Genomic DNA, 26,276 nt, shown 5'->3' on the forward strand with positions numbered 1-26,276 from the left:
CCTACAAGGAATCAAAGGAAAGCTGAGCAGCCTTAAAAAACAATGTATAGTAGTTATTATATAGGTTTTCTTGAAATGGCAATTTATTCTTTTATACTGAATCCTCTCTTACGTCCTACTGTGTACGTGTCAATTTTTTTTTCTCTTTTCTCATTTTGTATTTAAAAGAAAAAGAAGAAAATGAGGTTTAGGAATTACTGTTTCAAAGGCTGAAGTCTATGACCTTAGTTAAGAATTTGTAGCTGACTCTTGTACTTAGGAGACGACATAATCAAGGAAAGATTGAATCTCATTCTGTTCCATTCTATTTAACAAGTATTCATTAAGCATCTACTATGTACCAGAAACTGTACTAAGCACTGACGGTGCAAAAAAAAAAAAAATTCCCTGCCCCCAAGGAGCTTACTACATTTTGCTCAGACATCAAGGTTTTAAAATGAGGAATTTAGGAAAGTCTTTATTTTATCACCTTGGTGTTTCTTGAAAAAAATTCTCTCCTAATCTCTCAAATGGATAATAAAGCAAATCCCAAGTAGTCACAGAATTAGCTAAGTGCCCAAACCCCTATATCAGCTCGTCCCTCAAGCCCTTACGCCTCTCTTCTTGAATGAAAATGCTCATTCCAAGTCTAAATTCAAACCACCAGAACTTTTTTTTTCTAAGAAATGAAACTTAGAGTATGTTTTAAAGAGGAAGAACATACTTCCCATATCATCTGATACATATAGCCTATCTGTCCTTAGAGGTCCTGGAAGCTGATGTTTCTGTTTGGGGCCAGAGTTCTTGGGCCAGGTATGCCCATTTGAAGTACTTCAAGTTTTCCAATGAACCTGAATGATGAATAGCCAATAAGTTTGAATGATTAATAGCCTGAGAACTCTTGCTCTCCCACACTGTAGCATCTGTCTCCTTTGCCTTGTTCATTCAGGTGAGCTGCCTAGGTGGACACAAAGATGTGTCAGTCATTAAGTGATCTCTCACAGTGCATTAATTTCCTATAGCAACCCCTAAAACAGACCAGCCAGCTCCTTCAATACCCTGATTTCTAAATCTACTCTAACAAGATTTCACACAGCTCTGCATTTTTGACAGGTCTTATATATCTCTGCCTGTACTTTCGGTGCTGATGCTAACGTAGCAAAGGCTTCTTATTTGTCCTTCAGTTTCCTCTGGAGAGAGTTAGGCAGGGGGTGGACTTGATATATCTGTGAATTACAGCTCGACAGAAATCTCTGGGTTTCTGGTCATCATCAAACCAAACAGCCTCAGCAACTAAGCTCTGCTAACAGAAATTGCTCTTTATAGAGGGCTCTCTTCCCTGCCTCCGATGTCTCTCCAGCAGAGAGCTTTAGAGTGTTGAATTATGAAATGGAGACAGAGTTTCCAGAATCTCAATAAGAATAAATGTTTCATGGGTTTTATTTAGAAGTGATAGATCATCCCTTTCCACCTTGCACCAGAAGTAAAATGGCGATCTGAAAGTAAGTATAAGGTCTTGAGGCAGTCCACCTTGGAATTTTAAACAAGGAAGCTATGGAAAGTGCTAGGTTTGAAGTCACAGGCCCCAAGTTTGGATCCTGGCTCTTCTTATTAGATGAGAGATTTGGGGCAAGTCACTTAAACGCGGACAGTGGATAGAGGTGGAATGGATAGAGTGCCAGGCCTGGAGTCAGGAGGACCTGAGTTCAAATCCACCCTCAGACACTTACTAGCTGTGTGACTCTGGGTAAGTCACTTAACCGTCTTTGCCTCAGTTTTCCTATCTGTAAAATGAGCTGGAGAAGGAAATGGCAAACCACTCCAGCATCTCTGCCAAGAAAACCCCAAATGGGGTTGCAAATACAACTAACTGACCAAACAACAACACTTAAGCTCTCTGGGCCTCAGTTTCCTCATCTATAAAATGACAGGGTCAGCTTAGATAAACTCTTGATTCCCTTCCAAATATTTATTTTTGATCCTACGTTATACTTACACTAAGAGACCCTGGGAGGGACAGCAACTGAAGAAGAAAAAGCAGAAAGATTTTCTATATTAGAATTCTAATTAATTTGGTTGTCAACTAATTCATCAGCTTGGCCCACAACAAGGGCAATATGTGGGACTGTTTAAAGAACAAGTTTGAAAACCAGAACACAGAACCTGTCAAAACCTCTCTGCTGGTTGTTCTCTGTAATCTCTCTTTAAGCAGCAGGGTCCATTCTCCCTTCGCTCAAAGGCTCAGGTTTTGGTTTTTGGTCTTCAATTAGTCATGTCTGACCCTTCATGACGCCACCTGATGTTTTCTTGGCAAAGATACTGGAGTGGTTGGCCATTTCCTTCTCCAGCTTCTTTTAGAGTTGAGGAAACTGAGGCAGACAGGATGGGTCATACAGCCAGTAAGTGTTTTGAGGCTGGATATAAATTAAACTCAAGTCCTCCTGACTCCAGGGCCATTACTTTATCCACTACACTGCCTAGCTGTCCAAGATAGGATAAAAGAGGAGGGCAGAGAAAGAAAAAAACAGCTCCTCTTCTAGGACCACTTTGGAGTGCTTTGCTCGTGATTGTTTTATCTTCAAATGGGCCCTTCTGTCTCCTCTTAGGCCTTTCCCTTCCTTATGACCATAATAGATCCTAACTCCCTGGCCCCTACTTGCTCTCTGGACAACTCTGCAAGCTATAAATGTGCCAATGGGAGGCTTGTGTCAAACCCCAATATCTTTTGTTTTTTGTTTTTAGGCAATTGGGGTTAAGTGACTTGACCAGGGTCACACAGCTAGTAAGTGTCAAGTGTTTGGTCTGAGGCCGGATTTGAACTCAGGTACTCCTGACTTCAGGGCGGTGCTCTATCTACTCTGCCACCTAGCTGCCCTTCAGACCCCAATATCTGCAGTTCTCTTGCCTGACCAACCATGTTCCACTGTGGCTGGTGGCCCAGAATGATAGGACCCAAGTTAGGGATAAATAGTCTGGTCTATTTCTCCAACCCACCTTTTGAGGAGTCTCCTTCTGTTCGGACATTAACAAAGAACAGCATTGGTCTGCTCAATATAGTTTCCCGGTAGTCTTTGTAATCACAATAGCTGGTCAGTTCCACGTACCTATTTAAAAAAAAAGAAAGAAAAAGAAAAGGTAGAAATGATTTAAAATGAAACATTTCTTGTCATTCGACATTGAATGAAAGGCAGGGTGAGTAACTTAGCCTAACTTGAAACTGCTGAAAATAAGACAAGAAATTTAATTAGGGAAAAGAAACTTTTCCTTTGGCCTCCTTCACCCCTGAAAACAAAAAGCAGAAATGGAAAAACTTACTGTTATTCCTAATAAGGGGTGTTACAGTCTAAGAAACAGAAATATTGCTTAAGGATTTTAAAAAGTTCATTGAATCCTGGAATCCTGGAGCTGGAAGGGACCTTGCTGTTTTCGTCTTTCTTTATATCCCCAAAGTTGGCACACAGGAACGGTTCAGGAAATACTTGTTTAATGACTGACTGACCGACCTCTGAGATCACCTCTTCCACCACTGGGATCCTCCTACCCACTATTAGAATCTTTCTACAGAATCCCCAACATACAGTCTCGCCAGCTCTAATGTTTAGGATATTCTTCCTTATTCTGGGGTCAAATTTCTGTATCCCCATAACTTCTACTTCCACTCAGCTGCCAAAGTGATCAGGGTAAGGCTCAGGTCTGACTATGTCACCCCCTACTCAATAAGCTCCTGCAGCTCACTGTTTCTTCCAGGATCAGATATAAAAAGCCCCTGTTTAGCTTTTAAAGCCCTTCAGAACTTGGCTCCTTCCTACCTTTTTTTTGGGGGGGAGGAGTATCTCCAGTTGTCCTGATCTGTATCTGGCCACTGGACCCAGACAGCTCTGAAGGAGAAAGTGAGGCTGGTGACTTTGCACCGTCCTGCCTCACTGTAATCCAACTCACTTGCAAGTCATGGAATCACTTTCACAACGTCATGGTCTTCTTCCAGAACAACGGAAAAACAGCTCCAACTCCCTACACCTTTTCATTGCTCCCTCCTCACATGGAAAGGGTAATGTTCTCCCTCCCCACCTCCACCTCCTAGCTTCCCTGGCTTCATTCAAGACAGATGAAATCCCACCTTCAGCAAGAGACCTTTCTTGGTAGAGTCCCTCCCCACCCCCCCTTCCCCCCCCTCCCAGCCTTATTTTTGAGACTCCCTCCTATTTACACTGTAAATCTTGCATGTACAATTGTTTGCTTGTTATCTCTCCCCCTCCCCCATTAGAATGCAAGCACCTTGAGGGTAGGGACTAAGTTTTTGCCCTTCTTTATATGGGCTGACTTGACTCTCCTAGTTCCTTTCTGGACATTCAGAGAGTCAGTCTCTACCAGTGATGGGAGACCTTCTGGCCTCAGGCCACATGCAGATTTTTACATCCTTCAGAGTGACACACACTTGACTAAAGAAACACAAAAACATGTGGCAACGACTCTAGATCTACAGTTGAGTAAAATGGTTGTGATTTTTCTGGGATTTTGAGTAATAGCCCCTTTTTATTTTCCCTCACCTCCAACAGAAGGCTTGTGACACAATTACACCCAGCTCAATGAATACAGTTACACTCAGTTCTCCTGTTCAAACGGAGCACTATGCAACGTGAGGGTCCTGCTGCGAATCAACATTTTGACATACGACTAGAAGAGACACTTGCTTAGAGAATCGATCAAAGCTGAACATAACAGTCCTAGAGCCAGATACCAAGTTCTCTGCTTTAAAACAAGCAAACTTATTTTTGTTCTTCAGGTGTTTTTCAGTCATGTCTGGCTCTTCATGATTCCATTTGGGGTTTTCTTGGCAATGATATTGGAGAGGTTTGCCATTTCCTTTTCCAGCTCATTTTACAGATGAGGAAACTGAGGCAAATGGGGTTAAGTGACTTGCCTAGGGTCACACAGTTGGTAAGTATCTGAAGCTAAATTTGAATTCAGGAAGATGAATCTTCCTGACTCCAGGCCCTGTACGCTATCCATTGAGCTGCCTAGCTGCCCTTAAAAAAATTTCATTAAATTATGTTTATATCATATTTAATTTTTTTCATAAATTAGCAGGAATGCAACAGTATTTTTTAAAGGAATTAAACTGTATTTGCTTCACATTTTTTTAAAAAGTTTGGATAAATAACAAGAATATCTAATAGTAGAGAGTCCTTCAGGAAGGGGTTGGGCAAGATAGCCCCTAAAGCTCCATCCAAATCTCAAACTCTGTATAATTCTGTGATTGACATCTTTTGTGTGGTTGGTTTGCTTTGCTTCTGAACCTATGCATCATGGGAAAAAAGTCTGACACGTTCATTCGGTCCACATAATTTCCACTGTTTAAGACAGTTTGCCACCTGATAGAGTCTTCTGGACATGACTTCTAATGAAAAAAAATAGTTAATAGCTAGAAGCAAATAGTGGTTTAAGATTTATAGAATGTTTTACATATATTATCTCATTTTATCCTCACAATAACCCTGTGAGTTAAGTACTTTTATTATCATCATTTTATAGAAGACAAAACCAAGGCTGAGGTTAAGTGACTTGCCCAAGGTCATACAGCTAGTACATGTATGAAGAAGGATTTGAACTCGGATCTTCTCACTCAGATGGTCCATTGCACTAATAAGCTGCCTCAAAAAAGATTCTCTGCCTCCAGTTTAATCTATGTTCTATGTGAAGATCCTTGAAGTGTTTAAAGGCAATTATGATCCACCTCCCATCATCAAGCTAAATATTCCCAGTCCCTTTGGCTACTCCTCAAATGACATCATTTACAGACTCTTCTCGGGTGGTGCACGCCAAGGCTCATAAGATTTAATCTAGAGCTGGAAGGGACTTTAGTGACCATCTGGTCCAAACCCCTCATTTTAAATATGAAGAAAGTGAAACACAGAGAGGTTAAGTGGTCTGTGCAGTCACACAGTCAACATCTCTCTCAAAACAACACTCCTGAATGGAGCACTTTACTCCACACAGACAAGATAAATATTCCAATGCAAAATACAGCAGGTCATTCAATCAACCAATTAACAAACCTTTATTAAACACCCGTGATGTGCACTGCACTGTGCTAGGTAGTGGGGATACAAGGAAAAATCTGAAAGTCTCTCATCTGATATCTTTATATTTCAGCATGTGCAGAATAAATACAAGGTAACTGGAGGAAGGGGAAGCAGTAACAACTCGGGGGCCTCAGGAAAGGCTTCATGAAGGAGCTGGGGCTACAGCTGAGCCTTGAGGGAAACTAAGGATTTTAACCACTCGAGTGAGAGGGAGTGTGCTCCAGGCACAGGGGACAGCCTGTGCAAAAGTGTGGAGATAGGATATAGAATGTTGCTCATGAGGAACCCCAAGGCCATTCAGCCAGACTACAAGTATATGAATAAGGCTAGATATATAGATTGGGATGAGGATGGGAAGGACTTTAAATGCTAAACAGAAGAGTTAATGTTTGATCCTAAAAGTAAGTGCCATAGTCTAAGTGGTAGACTAGTAAAAATGATTAGGTGGCACAAGGCCTAGAGTCAGAAAGACCTGAGTTCAAATCTAGCCTTGGACACACACTAGCTGTATAATCCTAGGCAAGTCATTTTTTCTCAGCTGTAAGATGGAGATAATAAGAGCACTTACCTCCCAGGGTTGTAAAGATCAAATGATACAGTATTTATAAAGTGTTTAGCACAGTGCCAGGCATGGAGTAGGTGCTAAATAAATGCTTCTTCCTTGATCTGGGCACCATTTTTCTGTTAATACAGCTTAAGATTGCATTCATTTTCCCAGCAGCCTTTTGGGTCATATAATAAGTCTCTAGTCAACTAAAACCTGTAAATGGTTTTGGTGATGGTGGTTGGGTGGGGAAGGGGGAAAGGGTCTGTAGAGATGGGGGTCTGTGGGTGTGGGAGATTTGAGGAGGGCACAAGCATAAGCATGGGGGGATGTGAGGGTGTGCATGTGTGTACATGTACACGCATGTGTGTTTCACATAACGTGCTTATTAATCCAGATGTTTCCCCATCTTGTTTTGTACAACTGGGTTTTAACCTAGATGCAGAAGGATCCCTCTTGCATGTAATTTTGTTCATTTGAGCTCATCATACCAACCTGTTAAGTTTTGTAAAATCTTCATTCTTGTAAAAAAAAAAACTGGCTGTTTATAAGGATGGTAAAGAGAGATATGGCTATAGCCATTCCCATGAGCCCAATTCTCACCCCTGTCTGAACTGAAGCTAGTGAGGGAGAATTTAAGGGTGCAAAGGGAGAATGTCAGCTGTTGGGTTACAGAGAAAGGTGATGGGCATGAAACCAGCCTTGACTTAAAAGTGCCTAAGAATCCAGCTACTGAGAGGAAGGGCACTAAGATATGGGAGCTCTGGACTAGAAGAGGCTGGGGAATGGGGCTGCCATTTATCTGGGATCACCTCCTATAGTGTCATAAAGATTTATGTGAGCAGGTCACAGTGTGCTTACTCTAGTACCAGGGAAAGTGTATATTAGAGTATAGCAAACAAGGACAGGGGAACCTACAGAAACAGATTCTATCTGGTACAATTTGTCTGAAATAAGTAAAGCTTGCCTGCCACTCCATTCTAGAAAAAAAGACTGTTTGGGAAAAGCTGGAGGCAGCTAGGAGCCAAGTGGATAGAGTGCTGTGCCTGGATTCATTATCTTCTTGAGTTCAAATCCGGCCTCACACACTAGTTACTAGCTGTGTAACCCTGGGCAAGTCATTTACCCCTGTTTGTCTCACTCCCCTCATCTGTAAAATGGAGAATGGAGAAGGAAATGGCAAACCACTCCAGTATCTCTGCCAAAAAAAAAAACCCAACCCAAATGAGGTCACAAAGAGTCAGACACAATTGAAACAACTCAACAACAACATGGACCATTGGGCAACTGAACATTTCTGTTATCCAGTTTATAGGCACACAAATTCCCTTTACTACCACCAACACATTCATCCTTGGATAGATCTGTGATCTCATCAACCCATCCAAAATCTCAACCCATCCAAGCTATTTATCTTGTGAAACTCTTGTCCACATCCTCCCATAAAACCAACACCACCACACAATAACTCTGCTCACCAAACTCCACTGAAACACCTCAGACCATCTGTTGAAATCAGCGGACCTTTCTCTCCCACTCTGCCCTATATCCTATGTGTTTCAGTATTCCTACTTAGAGGGTTCCCTTCCAACTGGATCAGTTCTGTCCCAATGGAATAAACTCTCCCCTTGATTCTGATACTTTCATCATGTTTTAATGGAACTGATGAATGATGTTAAACAGGGTTGGCTTGTGTTTGCGATAGCTTTTCTGTCATTTTTAAAGGATAACCATGCCATTTGTCTTCATTCATCAAATCAGTATAGTACCAATTCTGAAATGTACATCAACTCATCATTTCTTCAGCTCCCTAGATCAAAACATCTTTCCCTGATCAACCCCTCCCACTCCCCCACTCGCACCCCCCCTACACATACTGTTTTCCCATATTGTAATTAAAATACCTTGAAGATAGGGATTATCTCTCTCTTTATCTTTGTGTGGTATTTGTATATCATACTTAGACATATACTTAGCACTTACTAAAGATTTATTCATTCATTCACTAATCCAAGTCATTGATAAAGATATTGAACAGGACAGGGTCAAGAATGGACTGGTTATATAATAATGGCTATCATTTATATAGCTCTAAGGTTTGCAAAGCACTTTATATACATTATCTCATTTAATCTTCACAATAAACCTGAAAGCTAGGGTGCTATTATCATCAGCATTTTTACAGATGAGGAAACTGAGGCTGAGAGAGATTAAGTGACTTGCCCAGACTCACATAACTAGTGAGTGATGCAGAATTCACACTCAGGTCTTCCTGATTCCCAAATCCTTCACTCTATCAACTATACCACCTAGCTCTGTCCATAGCTTTTATTCTGGACACGATTCTCTAAATAAGCCATATCTGCATGGAACCAAACAGACTGTTCCCCTACACATTCATGGGCATGGTGGGCCAACATGCACCCCAGCCCACTGAGGGAGTTCCCCATATGGCTGATCCAACTGTAGTGCATATGGCTACATGGATCAGGCTGGTTATGGCCAACAACACTGACTCTCCTTGGCCGGGATGCAGCCAGTTTGTTCCCCACATGTAAACATGGGCAGAGAAAGCTTGGAATGATTTGTCTCTTGTTGGCTGCCTTTACAGGGTTTGACATGAAAATCATAGCCTTCAGCTCATGTTTGAAGAGATGTTTCCCCTCTATGGGGAGCCTGTAGTTCATAGGTCACACAGCTCTCAAGGACAGACCTATGAGTCAATGGAGCTGAGAAAAATCAGTCCCCATAGCCCCCAAACGCAGAATGCATTTTTCCCTATGTCATACATAAATGGTTAGATTCTCAGGCCTCATGAAACCATGATATACTTCAAGAACCTGATACTGTATATACAGAGGTTCCCCCACCACCTGTAATTTTCACTAGTGCTCCTGCCTAATTGTGGGGACTCAGAAAAGGAGGACCCCCTGTACTGAAAGCACAGCTTAGAAGAAAAAGGTAAAATTGAACCTACTCTGCTGAATACAACATGGTAAATCTCAATGAAGAAATTGTCAGAAGCTAGGAGAATATCCATTTCCCTCTAGTATTTTAGGGAATGCTTCTTTATCAGAATTTATTTTAATGTACACCAAGATATGCTTCCCCTATTTGGGGCTCAATTCAGTGGAAATGGAATTTCATCTCTTTTCTGGGCATGGCTGAGAGGGAATGAGGTGTTCTCATTAATCAAATATTTTGGTTAATAGAGAGTATTTTTTCAAAGAATCCAAATACAAATGATCTTGCTTTGTTGATTCAGAAAACATTTCAGGGTCTTTCAGGGCCTTAGTGAAAATGTCCTTGTTATTGGGCCCATCAATAGAAAATTCTAATTAATAGAACACTGGATCACAGTTTACTGAAAGTAGCTTGCATAATCCCTACTAAACAGATGCCCCATCTAAACACCAATCAAATTCACCAAAAATATCTTTAGTTCAAAGGTTTCTGAGCCACACACAATGGCATAATTTTCAGCACAACAAAATGTTAGTGAAACAAAACGATGTGAGCAGGCCCTTAGAGTTCATTTTAATGAAATTTGACCTTTAAGAAAAAAGTCATTAATGAAGACCAGAAGAACAAAGAAGTAAATCCTGTAGCAATCTAGGCTTCCTGCATTTACATGCTTTAGGTTATTTTAGATGTGCATTGATTGACTACATTATGGACTAATTCTTTAATCTTTAATCAGTGAATATTTCTGAATTAAGAATGCAAATATTGCTTCTGTATGTTTAATATTTATTATATTTGCTGAAGCTATCATTAGTGATCAAGGTCAAGAGCTAAAGATGAGAAGAATCCACCAAAATGTCTTTTCTTAAGTGGCTCTTAACTTGGTCCAAAAGTACTTTTGGGCTGTAATTTTCTATGCTTGGCTAAAGACAACAAGAAACATTTATTAAACACCTACTACGTGCCAGTCATTATATTATTATGACCTCGTTTCCTCATCTGTACAATGAGCTAGAGAAGGAAATGACAAACCACTCCAGTATCTTTACCAAGAAAATCGCAAAGGGGGTCACGAAGAGTCAGACATGACTGAAATGACTGGACAACAACAAAAAAAAGATTCTATAATGTATTTCTCTCTTAAATTTTAGAGAGAAACCCATATTTTTTATTAAAACCTGACTTCAATGAATCTGTGATTTCATTAATTTGGGTAATAACCCACTAAGGGTACAGATTATAACCAATCAATTAATTAACAATTATTTATTAAGAACTTAAAATGTGTCAGGCACTGTTAGGCAAAGAAAGAGCAAAAATAGTCTCTGCCTTCAAGAAGTTTCCATTCTAACGGAAGAGACAACATGTACATAGATAAGCAAATAAAAGATATGTACAGAATAGATGGAAGGTAATTTTAGAAGAGAAGGCAGCAGTAGCCTGGGGGCCCAGGAAAGTCCTGCTACAGAAGCCTTGAAGGAAGTTGAGGTTTCTGAAACAGGTGAGGAAGGAGAGAAATCCAGGTATGGGGAGTAGCCAATTTGAAGGCATAAAGACAAGGAGATGGGGCATCATTGGAGAGGATTAGCAAGCAGGCTAGTCTGACTGGGCCACAGAGGAGTGGAGGGAAATAATGTGTTAAAATACTAGAAAGATATGAAGGACGCAGTTTGTAAAGAGCTTTAAATGCCAAATAGAGAAATTTATATTTGATCCTGAAACTAAAAGGAGATTTTGGAGTTCATTGAATAGAGGGCATGATTAGACGTATATTTTAAGAAAATCACTTTGAGGATGAACTGAAGTGAGCAGAAACTTGAGACAGGAAGTCCAACTAGAAGGCCGTAGTGCAGATGAGACGTGATCTAAAAGGGCCTGATCTAAGTTAGTGGCTATGTGAATGGAGAAAAGGAGACAGATGGCCTAGAGTTAGAATTTTCAGGTTTGGCAAATGATGGATATTTGGGGTAAGTGAAAGAGTGAGGAGTTGAGGATGACATATAGGCTGTGATGCTAAGTGATTGGAAAGATGGTGGTGCCCTCAACAGTAATAGAGAGTTTTGAAGAGAGGAGTGTTTTGGAAAAAAGACAAGTTCTGTTTTAGACTGTTGAGTTTTTATGTTTGTGGGTTATCAAAGCTCTAAGCCTTAATAAGGCCCTGCAAATGCAGGAATGGTACTCAGGTGAGATATGAGGGCTGGATAAATAGATAAATCTAGGAATTGTCATCATACAGACAATAATTGAACCCATGGAAGCTGATGAGGTAACCAAGTGAAAGAGCACGCAGGGATGGGGAACCTTGGGTGAGGCCTTTTGACTGAGTCAAAGTTTCACAGAACAAATCCTTTTAAAAAGGTGATTTGTTCTGTGAAGTTTGGATTCAGTCAAAGGGCTGCACTTGAGGACCTAGAGGGCCACATATGGTCTCAAGGCCAAAGGCTTCCCACCCATGGTATAGAGAGATGAGGGCCTAGGAGACAGCCTTAGGGAGCAGCCACAGTTTCTAGGTATAACATGAAGATCCAAAGAAGGCGCAGGTAGACAGCTAGGAGAATTAAGAGAGAAGAGAGTCACGAAAACCTAGAGAGGAGAAAAAATTCAAGAGGAGAAGATGGTCAATTCCATCAAGTGCTAGAGTTAGAGAAACATGAAAATTGAGGAAAGGCCATGAGATATGGGGATTAAGAGACTACTGGTCACTCTGGAGAGGGAAGTTTCAGTTGAATAGTGAGATCAGAAGCCAGATGTCAGGGCAGTTTAGAAGCAAGAAAGTTGGGGTAGGGAGAATAAATCATCTTTCCAAGGAATTTAGCAGAGAATGGGATGGTCAGATCAAATAAGGTTCATTTTTGGTTTTAGGGTGGGGGGGGTTGAGAATGATGGTAACATGGGCATATTTTAAGGCAGCAGGAAAGAACAAGTAAATAAGGAGAGACTGAAGATAAGATAAAATATGGGGATGATAGTGGAGGCATTTTGTTGGAGAAGATGGGAAGGGATGAGATCAAGGGTGGATATAAGTTGGCCTTGGAAAGGAGAAAGTACACCTCATCACCACAGACTGGAATGAAGGAGGATATAGTGGGAAGTCAGAGAACATGAGGTGAGGAGGAGGGAAGAAAATGGAGCTCTTGGCAAATGGCTTCAGTTTTTCCTGTGGAGTATGAGGTGACGAAGTCAGCAAAGATGGCTGGGGGAGGGGTGCCATGGGAGGTTTGAGGAAAGCAAAGAAGGTTTGGAACAAGTGCCACAGTGTGTAGGATGGAGAATCTAGAAAGAATAGACACCAATATCAAGGATATGACTAACCCAGTGTGTAGCAGAGGTAGAGTGAAGGAGTTGGTCACAGGAGCTAAGCAGACTGAGTAATTGGGAAGCAAGGGTATCTGAGGGAGCATCAATATGTATGTTGAATGGCTCATATAGACATATATTTTGTATGACTTCTTATGTAAATGGGTATAAATTGCTTGCCTTCTTAAATGGGTGGGGGAGGGACGGAGGGAAGGAGATAATTTGGAACTCAAAATAAAAAACAGATATTTGTTAAAAGACAAAAATTACGAAGAAAAAATATGTATGTCAACATCCTCTAAAATGAAGAAAGGAGCTGAGATGAAGAGGAAGACTGAGCCAGACACTGAACTCATTGAGAAAGGAAGGACAATGTCCTGAAAGTTGGTAGATAACAGCTACCAGAATCAGAATTAGAGGATAAATTTGGTTGGAATGAAACTCAGAAAAGGAGATCAGTGAAAGAAGAGTCTGGAAGCAGCAAGGAGGAGAAAGAATTATTCTAATTCCCCTGTTATGACCAATGAGTGGGCAGGGGGTGCGGTGTAGGAGTGAAAGTATAGCATGACTACATGACTGCAAAAGCAGGTACCCAAGGATGGACTATCATCCTGGGAAAGCCAGTTCTCAGTGATGGAAGGAGCAAGACAGGAAGTCATGTAAGGTGACAAGGAGTTTGTGAATTATGGAGCATAATGGAAGGCGTAAGAAGATCTGGAATAGGACACAGAGGGGGAGTGGGATGTGGAGGTAGGGTTGATGTGGATAAGAATGAGGTAATACACATGGATAGTGGGCTGAGGAGGGGGGTTGTCCTTCAACAGGCAGAGACTGCATATCACAGAGATAGGGAGGGTAAGAGGGGCCAGAATATGCAAACTATTGGGGAATGAGTCTAGGCAAGCTGGAGTCTAGAAGCAGCTAGGTGGCACAATGGAAAAAGCAGTGGGCCTGAAGTCATGAAGGTCTGAGTTCAAATCCTACCTTAGACACTTACTAGCTGTTTGACCCTGGGCAAGTCACTTAACCTCTGCCTGCCTCAACCATAAAATGGGGATAATAATAGCACCTACCTCAAAGGGTTGTTGTGAAGATCAAACGAGATAATATTTGTAAAACATTTAGCACAGTGCATGCAATAGGCACTTAATAAATGCTTGTTTTCTTCCTTCCTAGGAAAAGTAACAGTGAGGTCTGCTTAGGAAAGCAGATTCAAGATTGACCCTTCAGGTTACACCTTCCCATCCTGTGTAAGTCTCATGCATATCTTCTCATAAATATTCCACCGAAATGCTGGATCTCCTGACAGCACATGGACATCAATGGGCCACATAGTCTTTCAATCAGCTCTCTTCTCTTGCTATATGACACACTCCAGTTCTTGTCCAACCACACAGCTCTCTGGCATCCTCTATACCCCTTCTCTTGAGTAAGTATTTGTTAGTAACATGCAGCAACCTACTAATGCCCAACATGTGTCTTTCCACTGCCCTCCGGGTAACCTACAATGCGAATACTTTAGGGATTATGGCATTACATGACTCACAAAAACACAGCACGGCTGGAAGAATATCAATGATACAAATGAAGGACCTTGCTTTAGAGAGTAGCAATCTCTCAAAGGCCAGTCAACCCCCTAACAAAGACCTCTTCAACTCTGTGCCCAGTCCCCTGTCTTTCTAAGCTCTCTGCTCAAGATTTACTGAGAGAACAATGCTGTTAAGGTTGTTGCTGCAAATGCATATCCTATTCTAAACAACAGATATTCTTTTTTGGTATATGTGTTGCTGGAGCACACAGAACAATACATTTTCTTCATCCGCTTGTTTTTTCCTGTGTGGATAGTATGACAAGAGAATTTCTGTCTGTGGCTCTGGCCTCTCGCTAAACTATGATAAGAGAAAGACTGTGATGGGAAAGAAATTCTGGCTCTACCTTCTTGCCGTCATTATGATGAGAACAGAATATTGCCCCAGGGTCTATTTTGAGCTTCCAGACATTGTTCCTGGAAGCTCAAAGGTCACATTGCCTGCAAAATCAAGGCTGGGAAAGAAACCACAGCTCTTGTTCTGACCAGTTGGTGAGTGTCTTTATTTTCCCCATCACCCTCCCCCCCCCCTTTACTTGTTTCCAAGACATGTATACCCTTATCTTCCCCTTTTGCTTTCTATAAAATTCCCTTTTTCTATGCCGCTTACATATTTCCAGTTTATATTAAGGTTCCAGAAGCTGATGCTCTAGGCTCTCTTGACTTTTTTACAAATGAGCCTGCACTCTGAGCATAAACGAAATCTGCAGATAATTATTTCTGTGTTGATTCAATGATTGGCAGCAATACCTAATCAATAGATCCCTCAGATAATTTTTATCACAATAGTTAGGTCAAACTCCTTCAAGTGAATTTTTAAATCTGCACCTGGTAAGAAGTAATGCAAATAGGGCTGACTAAATCACTCCTGTTCTCTCAATCTGTGGTTCAGATGTACTCAGTGAGCACCACCACTACAGAGAATATATCATGTACACTAAGGGGACAAGGCATGAGGAACGCAAAAATGAAACCAGCCCCAGTCCCTCCCTGCCTTCAAGGAGCTGAATAAGTATAACAAGGTTCAATTCTTCAAGTATTAACTCAACTCTAACCTCTTTGCTACTAATAACATGTTCCATTGACCAAAACTATGCCTCTGCTTTGGGGGACTCTGGACAAAATGTGCTGGTGACTTATAGGTTATAAGGTAATAATATCTGGAGGATGAGAAGGTGGAAGTTACACACACACACACACACACACACCCCTTCTATCATTTCCTGCTTCATCTTGTCATAGTTGCAGGAAAACACCTGGGCAAGACAGTGATTAAAAGGTACAGATGAATTAAACAGGAGAACCTCATTATAATTCCAACAAACGAAGAATACTTAACAAGGTCACCTCCTCAAGGCTGTATCTTTCAGGCTCTGTGACATCTCCAAGATAATCTAGAGAAATAAAAGCTTCTGTGTACTCCATACGACCCTGAGAAGTTAAGAATCATAGTTCATATTTATACTCACGCCAACTCTGCAGGGGAAGAGCTATTAATGTTCCCATTTTACAGATAAAGAAACTGAGGCCTAAGTAATTCACTCAGGTTCACACAACTAGCATTAGAAGCAGAACTCAAACCCAGATCTCTATGGCTTTGAGACCAACATTCTATCCTTAACACCACAGAAAGAAGCTACAAAAAGGGAATGATTATTCTTGGGCTGCTTATTTAGGTTCTTCTAAAATAATAATGAATGATATTACTAACTCACATTTCTCTATCTGACCATAACCTCCTATCATTTCATCCTTCTCTGTGTCTCACTTCTCCTCAACCTATTTCTTTTCTTTTTTTTTTTTTTTTGGTGAGGCAATCGGGGTTAAGTGACTTGCCCAGGGTCACACAGCTAGTAAGTGTCAAGTGTCTGAGACTGGATTGAACTCAGGTCCTCCTGGCTCCAAGGCCAGAGTTCTATCCATTGCACCACCTAGCTGCCCCCCCCAACCTATTTCTTATCCTGACCATGACCACCAGTCCCTCCAACCATCGTTTCTGCTTTCTTGGGCCATCACTTTTGCTCTGGCTTCATTTTCCTCTCTTCCTAATCTTGACCCCGGAATTCAGCTATACCCTGTTCTCTATTCTCAAATCCCTTGCTCAATCAAGCTATCAGAACACATTCCTTACCAAACCCTAATACCCAATTAGCCCTGCCATTTTCCTTCTTATTTTCATTCGTATGACATTGAACATGTGAAGTCTCACAACCCTGATGACTGGGGCCCTTACAAAGTCATGGTATCTAGTCTCAATTGAGTTCTCACTGCAACAAGGCAATTCTTTTGGAAATTGAGAGGAGGCCCATCAGTTGGGGAATGGCTGAGTAAGTTGTGGTATACGATTGTGATGGATTCTATCATCACCACTCAACTGAAACTGATCTCTCCAAAGTTATCAATGACCTCTTAATTGTCAAAAATCTTCTTACTTCTCATTTTCCTGTAGACCACTCTGTAACCTCTGACACTGTTGACGATCCTCTCCTCCCTGGGATTTCATGACGCTGATGTCTCCTGATTTTCCTCCTACCTGTTTGGCCACTCTTCAGAGCTCTTTTGCAAGATCAGCATACAGGTCCTGTCCCCAACATGTGGGTGCACCCCAGGAATATGTCCTGAATCCTCTTCTAGCTTCTCTCTTGACAACCTCATTAGTTCCCATGATTCAATTACCACCTCTAGCTCATGTGCATCTCTACCCCTAAATCCCTCCTGAGCTCCAGTTTTGTGTCTCTAACTGCCAGTTGGACATTTCCAAATCTATGTCCTATAGACATATTAAAATCAATGCACCCAAGTGAAGTGAGCAGAACCAGGAGAACTTTGCACATATTAACAGCAACGTTGTACAATAGTCAACTGTGAATGACTTGCCTATTCTCAGCAATACAATGATCCAAGACAATTCCAAAGGACTTGCAATGAAAAATACTATCCATCTCCAGAGAAAGAACTGATAGAATCTGAATGCAGATTGAAACACACTTTTTTTAACTTTCTTTATTTTTCTTATTTCTTTTAGTCTGTGCTTTCTTTCACAACATAGCTAATATGTTTTGCATGACTGCACAGGTAAAATCTATATCAAATTGCTTATCTTCTCGAGGAGTAGGGAGGAAGAGAAGGGAGGGAGAAAATTTGGAGCTCAAAATTTTAAAAAATGAATGTTAAAAAATGTACATGTAATTGAGAAAAAATAAAATGGGAGAAAACAAATCAATGCACCCCAAATAGAACTCATTCTCTTTCCTGTTAAACTTTCTCTTTCTAACTTTCCTATATCTTTTGAAGACATTACCATTTTTCCAGTCCCAGGTTTACAAATGTTAAGTTATCCCTCCTCTTTATGCAATCATTGTTGAATATTATCAATTCCACTTCTACAACATCTCTCCTTCCTGTCCCCTTCTCTCCACCCCGTCATCATCAGGTGCAGTTTTCATACCTAAAGGTGTTCACCAGTGGTTTGAGCCATTATCACAGTCATTCATTTCATTCATTCACTCATTTAACAAATAGGCAGTAAGGATGTACTTAGCCCCTCGGTGGTCATTGACTTTCAGTAATTTATAATGCGGCAGGGGCAATAAGAAGGGATACAAATAAATACACAGCAAAGTAAATGCAAAAGGAACATAGGTCCTTCTTCAACATCCCAAGGCAGCTTTAAATGAAAGAATAATTCCATTGTGTTTATATCATGTTTAAACCAACTTTTAAGTTCAATTCAATCACCAAACATTAAGCACTTATTATGTTCAGGTTACTGTCCCAGCTGCTGGACATACAAGACAAAATGAAAAACAAAACAGTGCCTGCCCTAAAGGCATTTACATTCTACTGAAGAATGTAACATTTATAGAGATATGTAATTACAATATAATTTGAGGAGGACAGAGAGCAAGGTTCTTGACTTGTGTGTGTGTGTGTGTGTGTGTGTGTGTGTGTGTGTGTGTGTGTGTGTCATGAACCCCTCTGGAAGTATGGTGAAACCTATGGACCTCTTCTCAGAAAAAAAATATTTGTTGCCTGCATTAATAATTGAAGGAAGTGGTCAATTTCCATTAGAGGTTAGTGAAAATAGAGATGTAACTTTTTCCCATCTAAGTTCATGGGCCGCTTGAAATCTATCCATGGATCCCAGGTTAAGCACCCCTGACCTACAGGGATCAGGAAAGGCTTCCTGTATGAGTGCCCTCATGAGTTGAGCCTCAAAGGAAGCAAAGGATTCTAAGAGGTGAAGGTAGAGTACATTCTAGCCTCTGCAAACCTATACAAAAGCAGGAGACAGAATACTGTGTTTGGAGAATAGCAATTTGGCCAGTTTCGCTGGACAGTACATGAAGCAGAGTGATATATCTAGAAAAATATTCAAATTGTAAAAGGCTTTAAATGCCACAGAGATTTTGTATTTTTCCCTACAGGCAAAAGGAAGCCTCTGAAGCTTCTTGAGCTAGAGAATGACATGGTTAGACTTGTTTTTTAGGAAGATTACCTTTAGTAGCTATGTGGAAGATGGATTGGAAAGGGGAGAGATTAGAAGTAAGGAAAGCAATTAGGAAGCCATTGCAATAGCCGACGTGATAAGGGCCTGATGAGCATGATGGCCATTTAAATAGGAAGAAGAGGACAAATATGAGACAGGCTATAGAAATAGAGTTGATAAGATTTGGAGACTAACTGGATGGTGGAAGGGAGTTTGAAGAAGAATGTGCTAACTCTTTATTGTACAGCCACTCTACCCCTTTTGTCCCACTTGTATCCTAAGCACTCTCTCTGTCTCTCTCTCTCTCTCTCTCTCTCTCTCTCTCTCTCTCTCTCTCTCTCTCTCCATCACCATTCCCACCATTGTAAATGTCCATTGCCTATCTCTCTCTTTCTCTGTGTGGGGTGTGTGTGTGTGTGTGTGTGTGTGTGTCTCCTCATGACTTTACCTCTCTCTGTAGGGCTGTAGCAGCTGGAAGAAGCTTTTTATTATTAGGGCTTTCACTCAATGCCCGAAGCTGCTCTCCTGCTCTCTCAGTTCTGATTATGTTACTGACCAGTTCTATGGCATAATTCTTCCACACCTCATGGCTGTAATAGGGTTAAGCACAAGCAGGTTAAGGTGTTGAAATGTTAAATCAATTCAACAAAAATGGTAGAACTTTGTCCATATTTTAGGCAGATTTTACAACAGCTGCTCCCCAAAGAAATTCCTTATCTATGTTTTTAGATTTTGGAAAGCATGGCTAAATGGAGATTTTGCCTGTGGTACAGTAGTAGGTATTGCCCAAGGAATGCCCTTAAAACTACAGGGGTCAGTACTGGGTATTGCCAAGAAAACATGGGACTAAATCCAAAGGACTTGGGTTCTAGGTCCAGCCCTATAATCAAACTATCTGGGGTAGCTTGGGCAAGTTACCAACCCATTTTGGAGACAGCATGGTGTAGTGACTAGACAGCCAGCTTTGGAAGCTTCTGAAAGCCAGCTGTTGGAAGACCTGTGTTCAAGTACCATCTCTGGCACACTTTGGCCATGGGATGCTGGGCAAGTCACTTAGTGCCTCCAGTAACTCTATAAGTTCTTAACCTAGGGTCCATAAACCCCCTGCAGGTCTGTAGATGACTTTCAGGGATCTATCAACTTGGGAATTTTAGCATTTGGGTCTGTATTTCAATATAATTGGTTTCCTTTGTAACCTGGTTTCATTTTATGCTTTAAAAACATGATTCTGAGAAGGGGTCTGTAAGTTTTGTCATACTGACAAAGGGGCTCATGACATAAACAAGGTGAAAAACCTCTGCTCTAAGACTGTAAGGTGCAGAGCAGGTGCTGATCTGGGTTAGTGGAAGAGGAAGAAGAAGAAGAGGAAGGGGAGGATGAACGGGAAAGGAAAGAAGATAAAAATGAGGAGAGGGAGGAGGAAGGGGAAGACAGAAGAGGACTAGGGAAAGGAGGAGGAGGAGCAGGAGGGGAGGAGAAAGAGGAAGGAAAAAGAGGGGAAAGAAGAAGGAGGAAGAAGGGGGAAGAAGAGGAAGGAGAAAGAGGAGGGGAAGGAGGAGGAAGGGGAGGAGGAAGAGTATATTTTGTGCTTTGTAGGAGAATATAGATGTTCCTGAGACAGGAAGAAAAATTTTGAAAAACAAGAACTTACCAGAAGTGAGACAAAATAACAAATATGAGGGAAAGAACTTATTTTAAAAGGCTAACATTGTAGGTTCTTTGGAGAGAACTATGCATAGCTCTTTGCAAGTACCAGTCACCATAATATCATTACTAGATAGGTCGGTGATAAAAAAAAAAAATGTTCATGTGTCAGGAAACATTTATCTAGTCAGAAGAGCCAACACAATCATTCATTTCTATCTGAAGAGTGACTCATGTTAGTGGTAGGTGGTCATTCCCTCTAAGGTCATAGAGGGGGCTAGTCAAAGTTTATGCACATCCTGGGCCTGCTCTAGGCACTTATTTCTTATGAAAGCAACTTCACTGTTTCTGAGCCAGAATTCCAAAATGGCCCAATTTCAGTGCATGGAGGCAAAACAACTCAGCATCCCCTTCATCTTATTCTTAAATTTTCTTTGTTAGTAGCCTATGCTTAGGATGTTCTCCACTTCCCAGCTCACCAAGCACCCTTTCTTCCATTGATTAGAACCTCAAAATCCTTCCTTTTCAATAAAAATGAGTTTCCTAAGTGGAAGAAGATTTGATGTTTGCATAGTCTCTTCTCCCTCTATCTCATACCTAGAAAGCTCTGCCTCCTAAACTCTTCCTCATGGAGTTCCTATTTCCACCCTTCCTCCATTCAAGGTCCAGATATACTGCCATTTCCTAGAAGAAAACTTTCCTGATTCCCCTAGCTATTAGTGTCTTCTTTCCTCCCCACCCCCAGTTATTCTGTACACAATTTATATTTATTCTCTTTACATTTTGCATTTACTTATCTGTGTACATGTAATTTCCCTCAATAAAATGTAAGCCCTTTCAGGACAGGGACCAATTCCTTTTTGTCTTTGTCTCCTCCATGCCTGGCACATAGTAAGTGCTCAATAAATTATTGTTAAATTGGAATGAATTTCTTCCACCATTCTATTCTAGCATACTACTCAAGCAATTTATTCTTCATTCTACAATTCACTGACCATTCATTCTGTTATTGCTTTTAATAGGGACAAGGACTGAACCTTGGATTTCATTAGTTCCCACCCTCCCCTTGAGGAAATCCTTCTGCCAGTGCTGTTCAGCAGCTTCTCAGCGATTGAGTGAACTGCCTGGAACAAAGAGATTAAGTGACTTAGCCAGGATCACACAGCCAATATTTGTCAGAGGCAAGGACTACAAAGGTGCCCTTTCTGTCTTAGAGAAGAGCTCTCGCTATTTCTGAACCATAATAAACCATTCTATTCATTGACCACCATTTAGTCAGTCATCTGTCCAACTGCTTCCTGTCATTGCCCGTTCTTGGTTGCTTGTTTAAATTGTAAATTTCTAGTGAGCTGACAAGGCTTGAGTTTACTATGCGCAGCATATGCACTTCAGAATGGAACCAAAATTCCACTTCTGTATCTCTCTGTGAAAGCCCTGGTTCACAGAATCAAAATTGATCACTCCTCCCCTCCGGCCAAATCCTGGGCAGTTTAGATTTCGGTAGCGCTCCGCAGGCCTAAAGCAGAGGATAAGCATTTCATAACTGCCTATGCTTCCCCCAAAGGAACTCACTTCTTTTGACTCCAGCAATCCCAGTTAAAGATCCAGTCCCAAGGAGTCTATTTGTTCAGCGATTTGGACGCGGGAGGCCCCAGTGCAGGGTCGCATACCCACCCAATTTTCCAAACCATAAAATTAGTGCTTTCCAGAGGGCCTTTGACCTGCACCTGCGAAAATGCAATGCAAAATACAGGAACTGTTACTGGGAGAAAAGAGACGAACATCCGATGCTGGGCAAAGCAAGAAATCATGAGGTTTCGAAGCTGCAGGAGAATAGGGATGGCTCAGCCTCGATAGCTGAGAAGGGAGAATAGAGAAGCGAGGGCAGGTTCTTTTGGAAACCAGGGGGGTTCAGGGTTCTGGGGAAGCAGAGATGGGATGCAGGCATTGAGACTCGGTCACCCACCTCTTTAAGTAGTTGCTGACTCTGTAGAGCTGCCGGTCCAGGCGCACGAAGCCGTCGCAGAAGACGTTGAAACCCCCACGTGGAGCCTCCTGAGGCCTAGGCCCCAGGACCAGGAGCTGGTCTCCCCGCAGCTGGAAGAAGCCGGGCTGCATGTGCAGCAGCTGCTGCAGGGGCAGCAGGGCCAGCTCGCAGTCACAGGTCCACAGGCTCCGCAGATCCCCAGAAGAGATGGAGGTCAGGCTGGGCCGGGCTGGCTGGGGGCCCTCCTCTACCCCGCTCCAGTCGGCCGGCTGCACACACCCTGCCACGGCCATTGCTCGCTTTTCACCCTGAGCCCCTCTGTGCACCTAAAAGAGCCCTCCACCGCCCTGGCCAAGCACGAGCCCTGCAGCAGGAATTCCCAGAGGGAATAAAAGTCTATCTAGTTCTTCCTTTGCTCTCTAGTCCCCTCCCCTTTCTTCCTACCCCTGCTCTGAAGTGGATGAGCTCTCAATTCCTGGAGTCTTGGCCTTGGGGTATTAATCTGGCTCCTCCAGTCTTTTGGTGATCTGCTTAGCCTGTCCTGGGCTGTCTCCCCGGCCACTGCTGAGATGCTGCCTGCCTCCACCCCTCTCAGACTGGCCCTCACCTCGCAAAGCAACTGCCCAGTTAAGAGGGGAAAAAAGAAGACCGGGGCTTAACGATGTCCTTTTATCCCTGCTAAGCTCAGCCCCCTTGTCCCTGCCCAGCCCACAGGCAGGACCCTAAATGTTGTGATTCCAAGTTATCATGGTCTTATGACTTGGAACAAGCTGACCTCGCAATACGTGCTGTCAGCCAAGGGTTATTCATCTAAGCCCTGTCCGCAGTTTAGCATCCCCAGACTTTAGGGCCCCACCCCTGGCTTCAAGAGACTGAGCCTCCCCCGGGTCCAATGCACCACAGCTCAGGCATCTGGACTTCGGCGGGCGGGAGGAGGCAAAGTCTTTCCAGCTGGCCTGAGCCCAAGAAACCACGCCCCCATAACGATGATTGGGTGCAATGCTCCCCACCACTTGCTCCCTTTCCCGCTTCCCTCTGCAAACTTCTCCCCCATTGCTCATTTATTTCATTCACTACCAACCAGATTTCTGCCTTTTCTCCTTGCTGGGAGCCAAGCCCGTTCAGTTCTGGCCGAAAAGTTTGTTTTCCACTCGTTCCTCCTTTTCTCCCGGGCCCTGGCTTCATGTTCACACCCTGACCCAGATTCAGTTCTCATCTGGGAAACTTTCTTCCACTGAAACAAATAAAGGGTATTCACACACACAAGTCACCCTCTCATTCATTAACAAACATTGACCGTGTCAGGCGTTGTGCTAAACTCTGGAGACACAAAGAAAGACAAATAGGAAACAGCCCCTGCCCTCAAGGAGCTTATATTCTATTGGGGAAAACAACACGTATGCCTCAAATCAAACACAAAAATAGATACAAAGTGTCTGCACTCTCTATGGGGGAGAGGGCGGGCATGAGGATCAGGATAAGCCACTTGTAGAAAGCGGCATTTGAGCCGAACTTGAAGGAACAGTGGAGTCGCAAGAGTTGTAGAAGACCTCCATTCTAGGCATCCTAAAGAGATGGGACATGGAATGCCCTGAACCCTGAACCTCAATCTGGCTGAAATGTAAGTGGCATGAAAGAAACTAATTCCAAACGTTTCACTGTTCCTAAGCCCCTCACTAGTAATTTTGCTGATGTAGAAGTAATTCAACAAATATTTAGTAAATGCCTAGGCATTGGGGAAGATCAGTCAAATAGTTAATTATAAAGCACTTACAATGTGCCAGGCACTGTGCTAGTCACTGAAATGAAAGGATCCCTGCCCTCAAGGAACTTATATTCTATCTAGAGAGACAATGTGAACATATTTAAGTATATACAAGGTAATGTAGAGCTCCATATCTGATCTCAATTAGTATATAATCTATTAGTGGTGATAAGACATGCGCTCATAACTATGAATTACAAAATTAAATGAGTCAAGTACAAATAAGTAGTATAAAGTCCTATGAGATCAGATGAGGAAAGAGGTCATTTCTCAGGGGCTCCTTTTGCCTTACTGGAAGTCATTATGATGCAGAAAGAAAGTTCTAAAATCACTCTCTTAAAATTTGCAGAGGATCACAGATTTAGAATTGGACAGAATCCTGGCTGAGGAAATTGAAGCCCAGAGAGATTCATCAATTTGCCCAAATTAACATGGGTAGTAGCTGAGCTGGGATTCCAACTCAGCTCTTCTGACTTCAAATGTAGCGTTCTTTCCACAGCTCCACATTCGTTATTATGGGAGATGGCAATAGTAAATGTAGTTCTAAGAGCACATGACCCTCTCTTCAGTGTTGCGTCTTCCTACATAGTGATTAAGCCCAGCTGCAACTTCCTTGTAATGAATAATAACTGCTGAAGCTGGGCATTAACATACTTATTAATATGGACAGGGACTGGGACAGGGGACTAAAACTGGGATTTTATTGGTGTAGGGAACTTCCTGGTGAGAAAACCCCTTCTACCAATGGATCAGCACCTTTTCGTTAACTTAAAGTCTTAGGGAATTGCCTACATCACTGAGAGTTTAAGTGACTCGCCCAGGGTCACAAGTCAGTATATGTCAGAGGCAGGAATTTAACCCTCAAACAAACTCATTGCGTTAATTCGGTAAGAAAGGCAGAGTGGGATAAACTAAGCTATCCAGCTTCCTGCTAGATGTTTGACTTGTAGCTTCTGCAATCACCTGAAATTCAATGTAAGTGAACTACACTCCTCAGCTTTGGGTCTGGCCCTTCATTCAGTTCTGTACCCACTTAACTCCATTATGATTCAGTCCACACTTCTAAATCTTGTCCACAAAGATATAGTAAGACTTTTTCAAATGTTTTGCTGTGATCCAGACATACTCTGTCTGCGGTGTCCAGCTCATCTACGAATTTAGAAACCCTGTCAAAAAAAGGAAATGAGGTTAGTCTGGCATGACTCCAATGATGGATTCATCCTGGCTCCTTAGGATTCCCAAAACTTTAATAATGCATTCTAGACTTTGACCAGGAACCAACATTAAGCTCACCAAACTCCAGTGTGAAGAATACCTTTCCATTCCTTTTTTGAAAATTTGCCCTTTCTGAAGACCTGAGATCTGAAAAAACAGTGCTTTGATCCTGCTGCATGCTGGTCTTTAGGACAAGGGAGTGGTTCAGGGAGAGTGTTCTCTCCAGCTGGAAAGGAGAGTCTACCCTGGGCAGGCATCTTATTTGCCCTCCAACTGTTTGCCCAACTCTACTCCCTGCTTTCCACCAACTGTGGTTGCTCCTGGGAACAGTAGTCCAATCTTGTGCCGTCGTTGCTCCTGGAAAGGCCGTGACAATCTGCTTCTCTACACCTCCACTCAGAGTGTCTGTGACCCAGACCCAAATTCCCTTCCCTGACTCCTACTCCTCTATCTGTTCTACATACTCCCATGGAATAAAAAACTTCCTAAGGGCAAATGTCAAGTTAATTTTGTGTTGGTATCTCCTGTGCCTAGCACAAATACTAGCATGTACTGGCACTTATTCAATGCATTCACTCATTCTCAGGGAAATAGCACAGCAGATCTGCCATAACTGATCTTGTCCATGACCCCTCCCAGAGTTACAGATATACCATCTCCCTAGTGGTAAACATCCTGGTTTGAAATATACACAATGCCCAGGGGCACACACTCCACTCTT

The 26,276-nt window shown here is 42.1% G+C and overlaps 1 protein-coding gene across 1 annotated transcript in view; it reads right to left on the bottom strand.

Annotated features, from left to right (window-relative positions):
* Positions 1 to 23,500, bottom strand: part of MEDAG (mesenteric estrogen dependent adipogenesis) — a 34,462-nt gene extending 10,962 nt beyond the window's left edge. The window contains exons 1-2 of the mRNA XM_020997222.2: positions 22,555 to 23,500; positions 2,974 to 3,083 (exon numbers count right to left, since the gene is read on the bottom strand). Coding sequence (XP_020852881.1) covers positions 2,974 to 3,083; positions 22,555 to 22,868 — 424 coding nt within the window. The 5' untranslated portion in view covers positions 22,869 to 23,500. The remainder of the gene's footprint in view (positions 1 to 2,973; positions 3,084 to 22,554) is intronic.
* Positions 23,501 to 26,276: the final 2,776 nt, after the last annotated feature.

Source organism: Phascolarctos cinereus, unplaced genomic scaffold, assembly GCF_003287225.1.
Source record: "Phascolarctos cinereus isolate Bilbo 61053 unplaced genomic scaffold, phaCin_HiC Scaffold_726;HRSCAF=1367, whole genome shotgun sequence".
NCBI lineage: Eukaryota > Metazoa > Chordata > Mammalia > Diprotodontia > Phascolarctidae > Phascolarctos > Phascolarctos cinereus.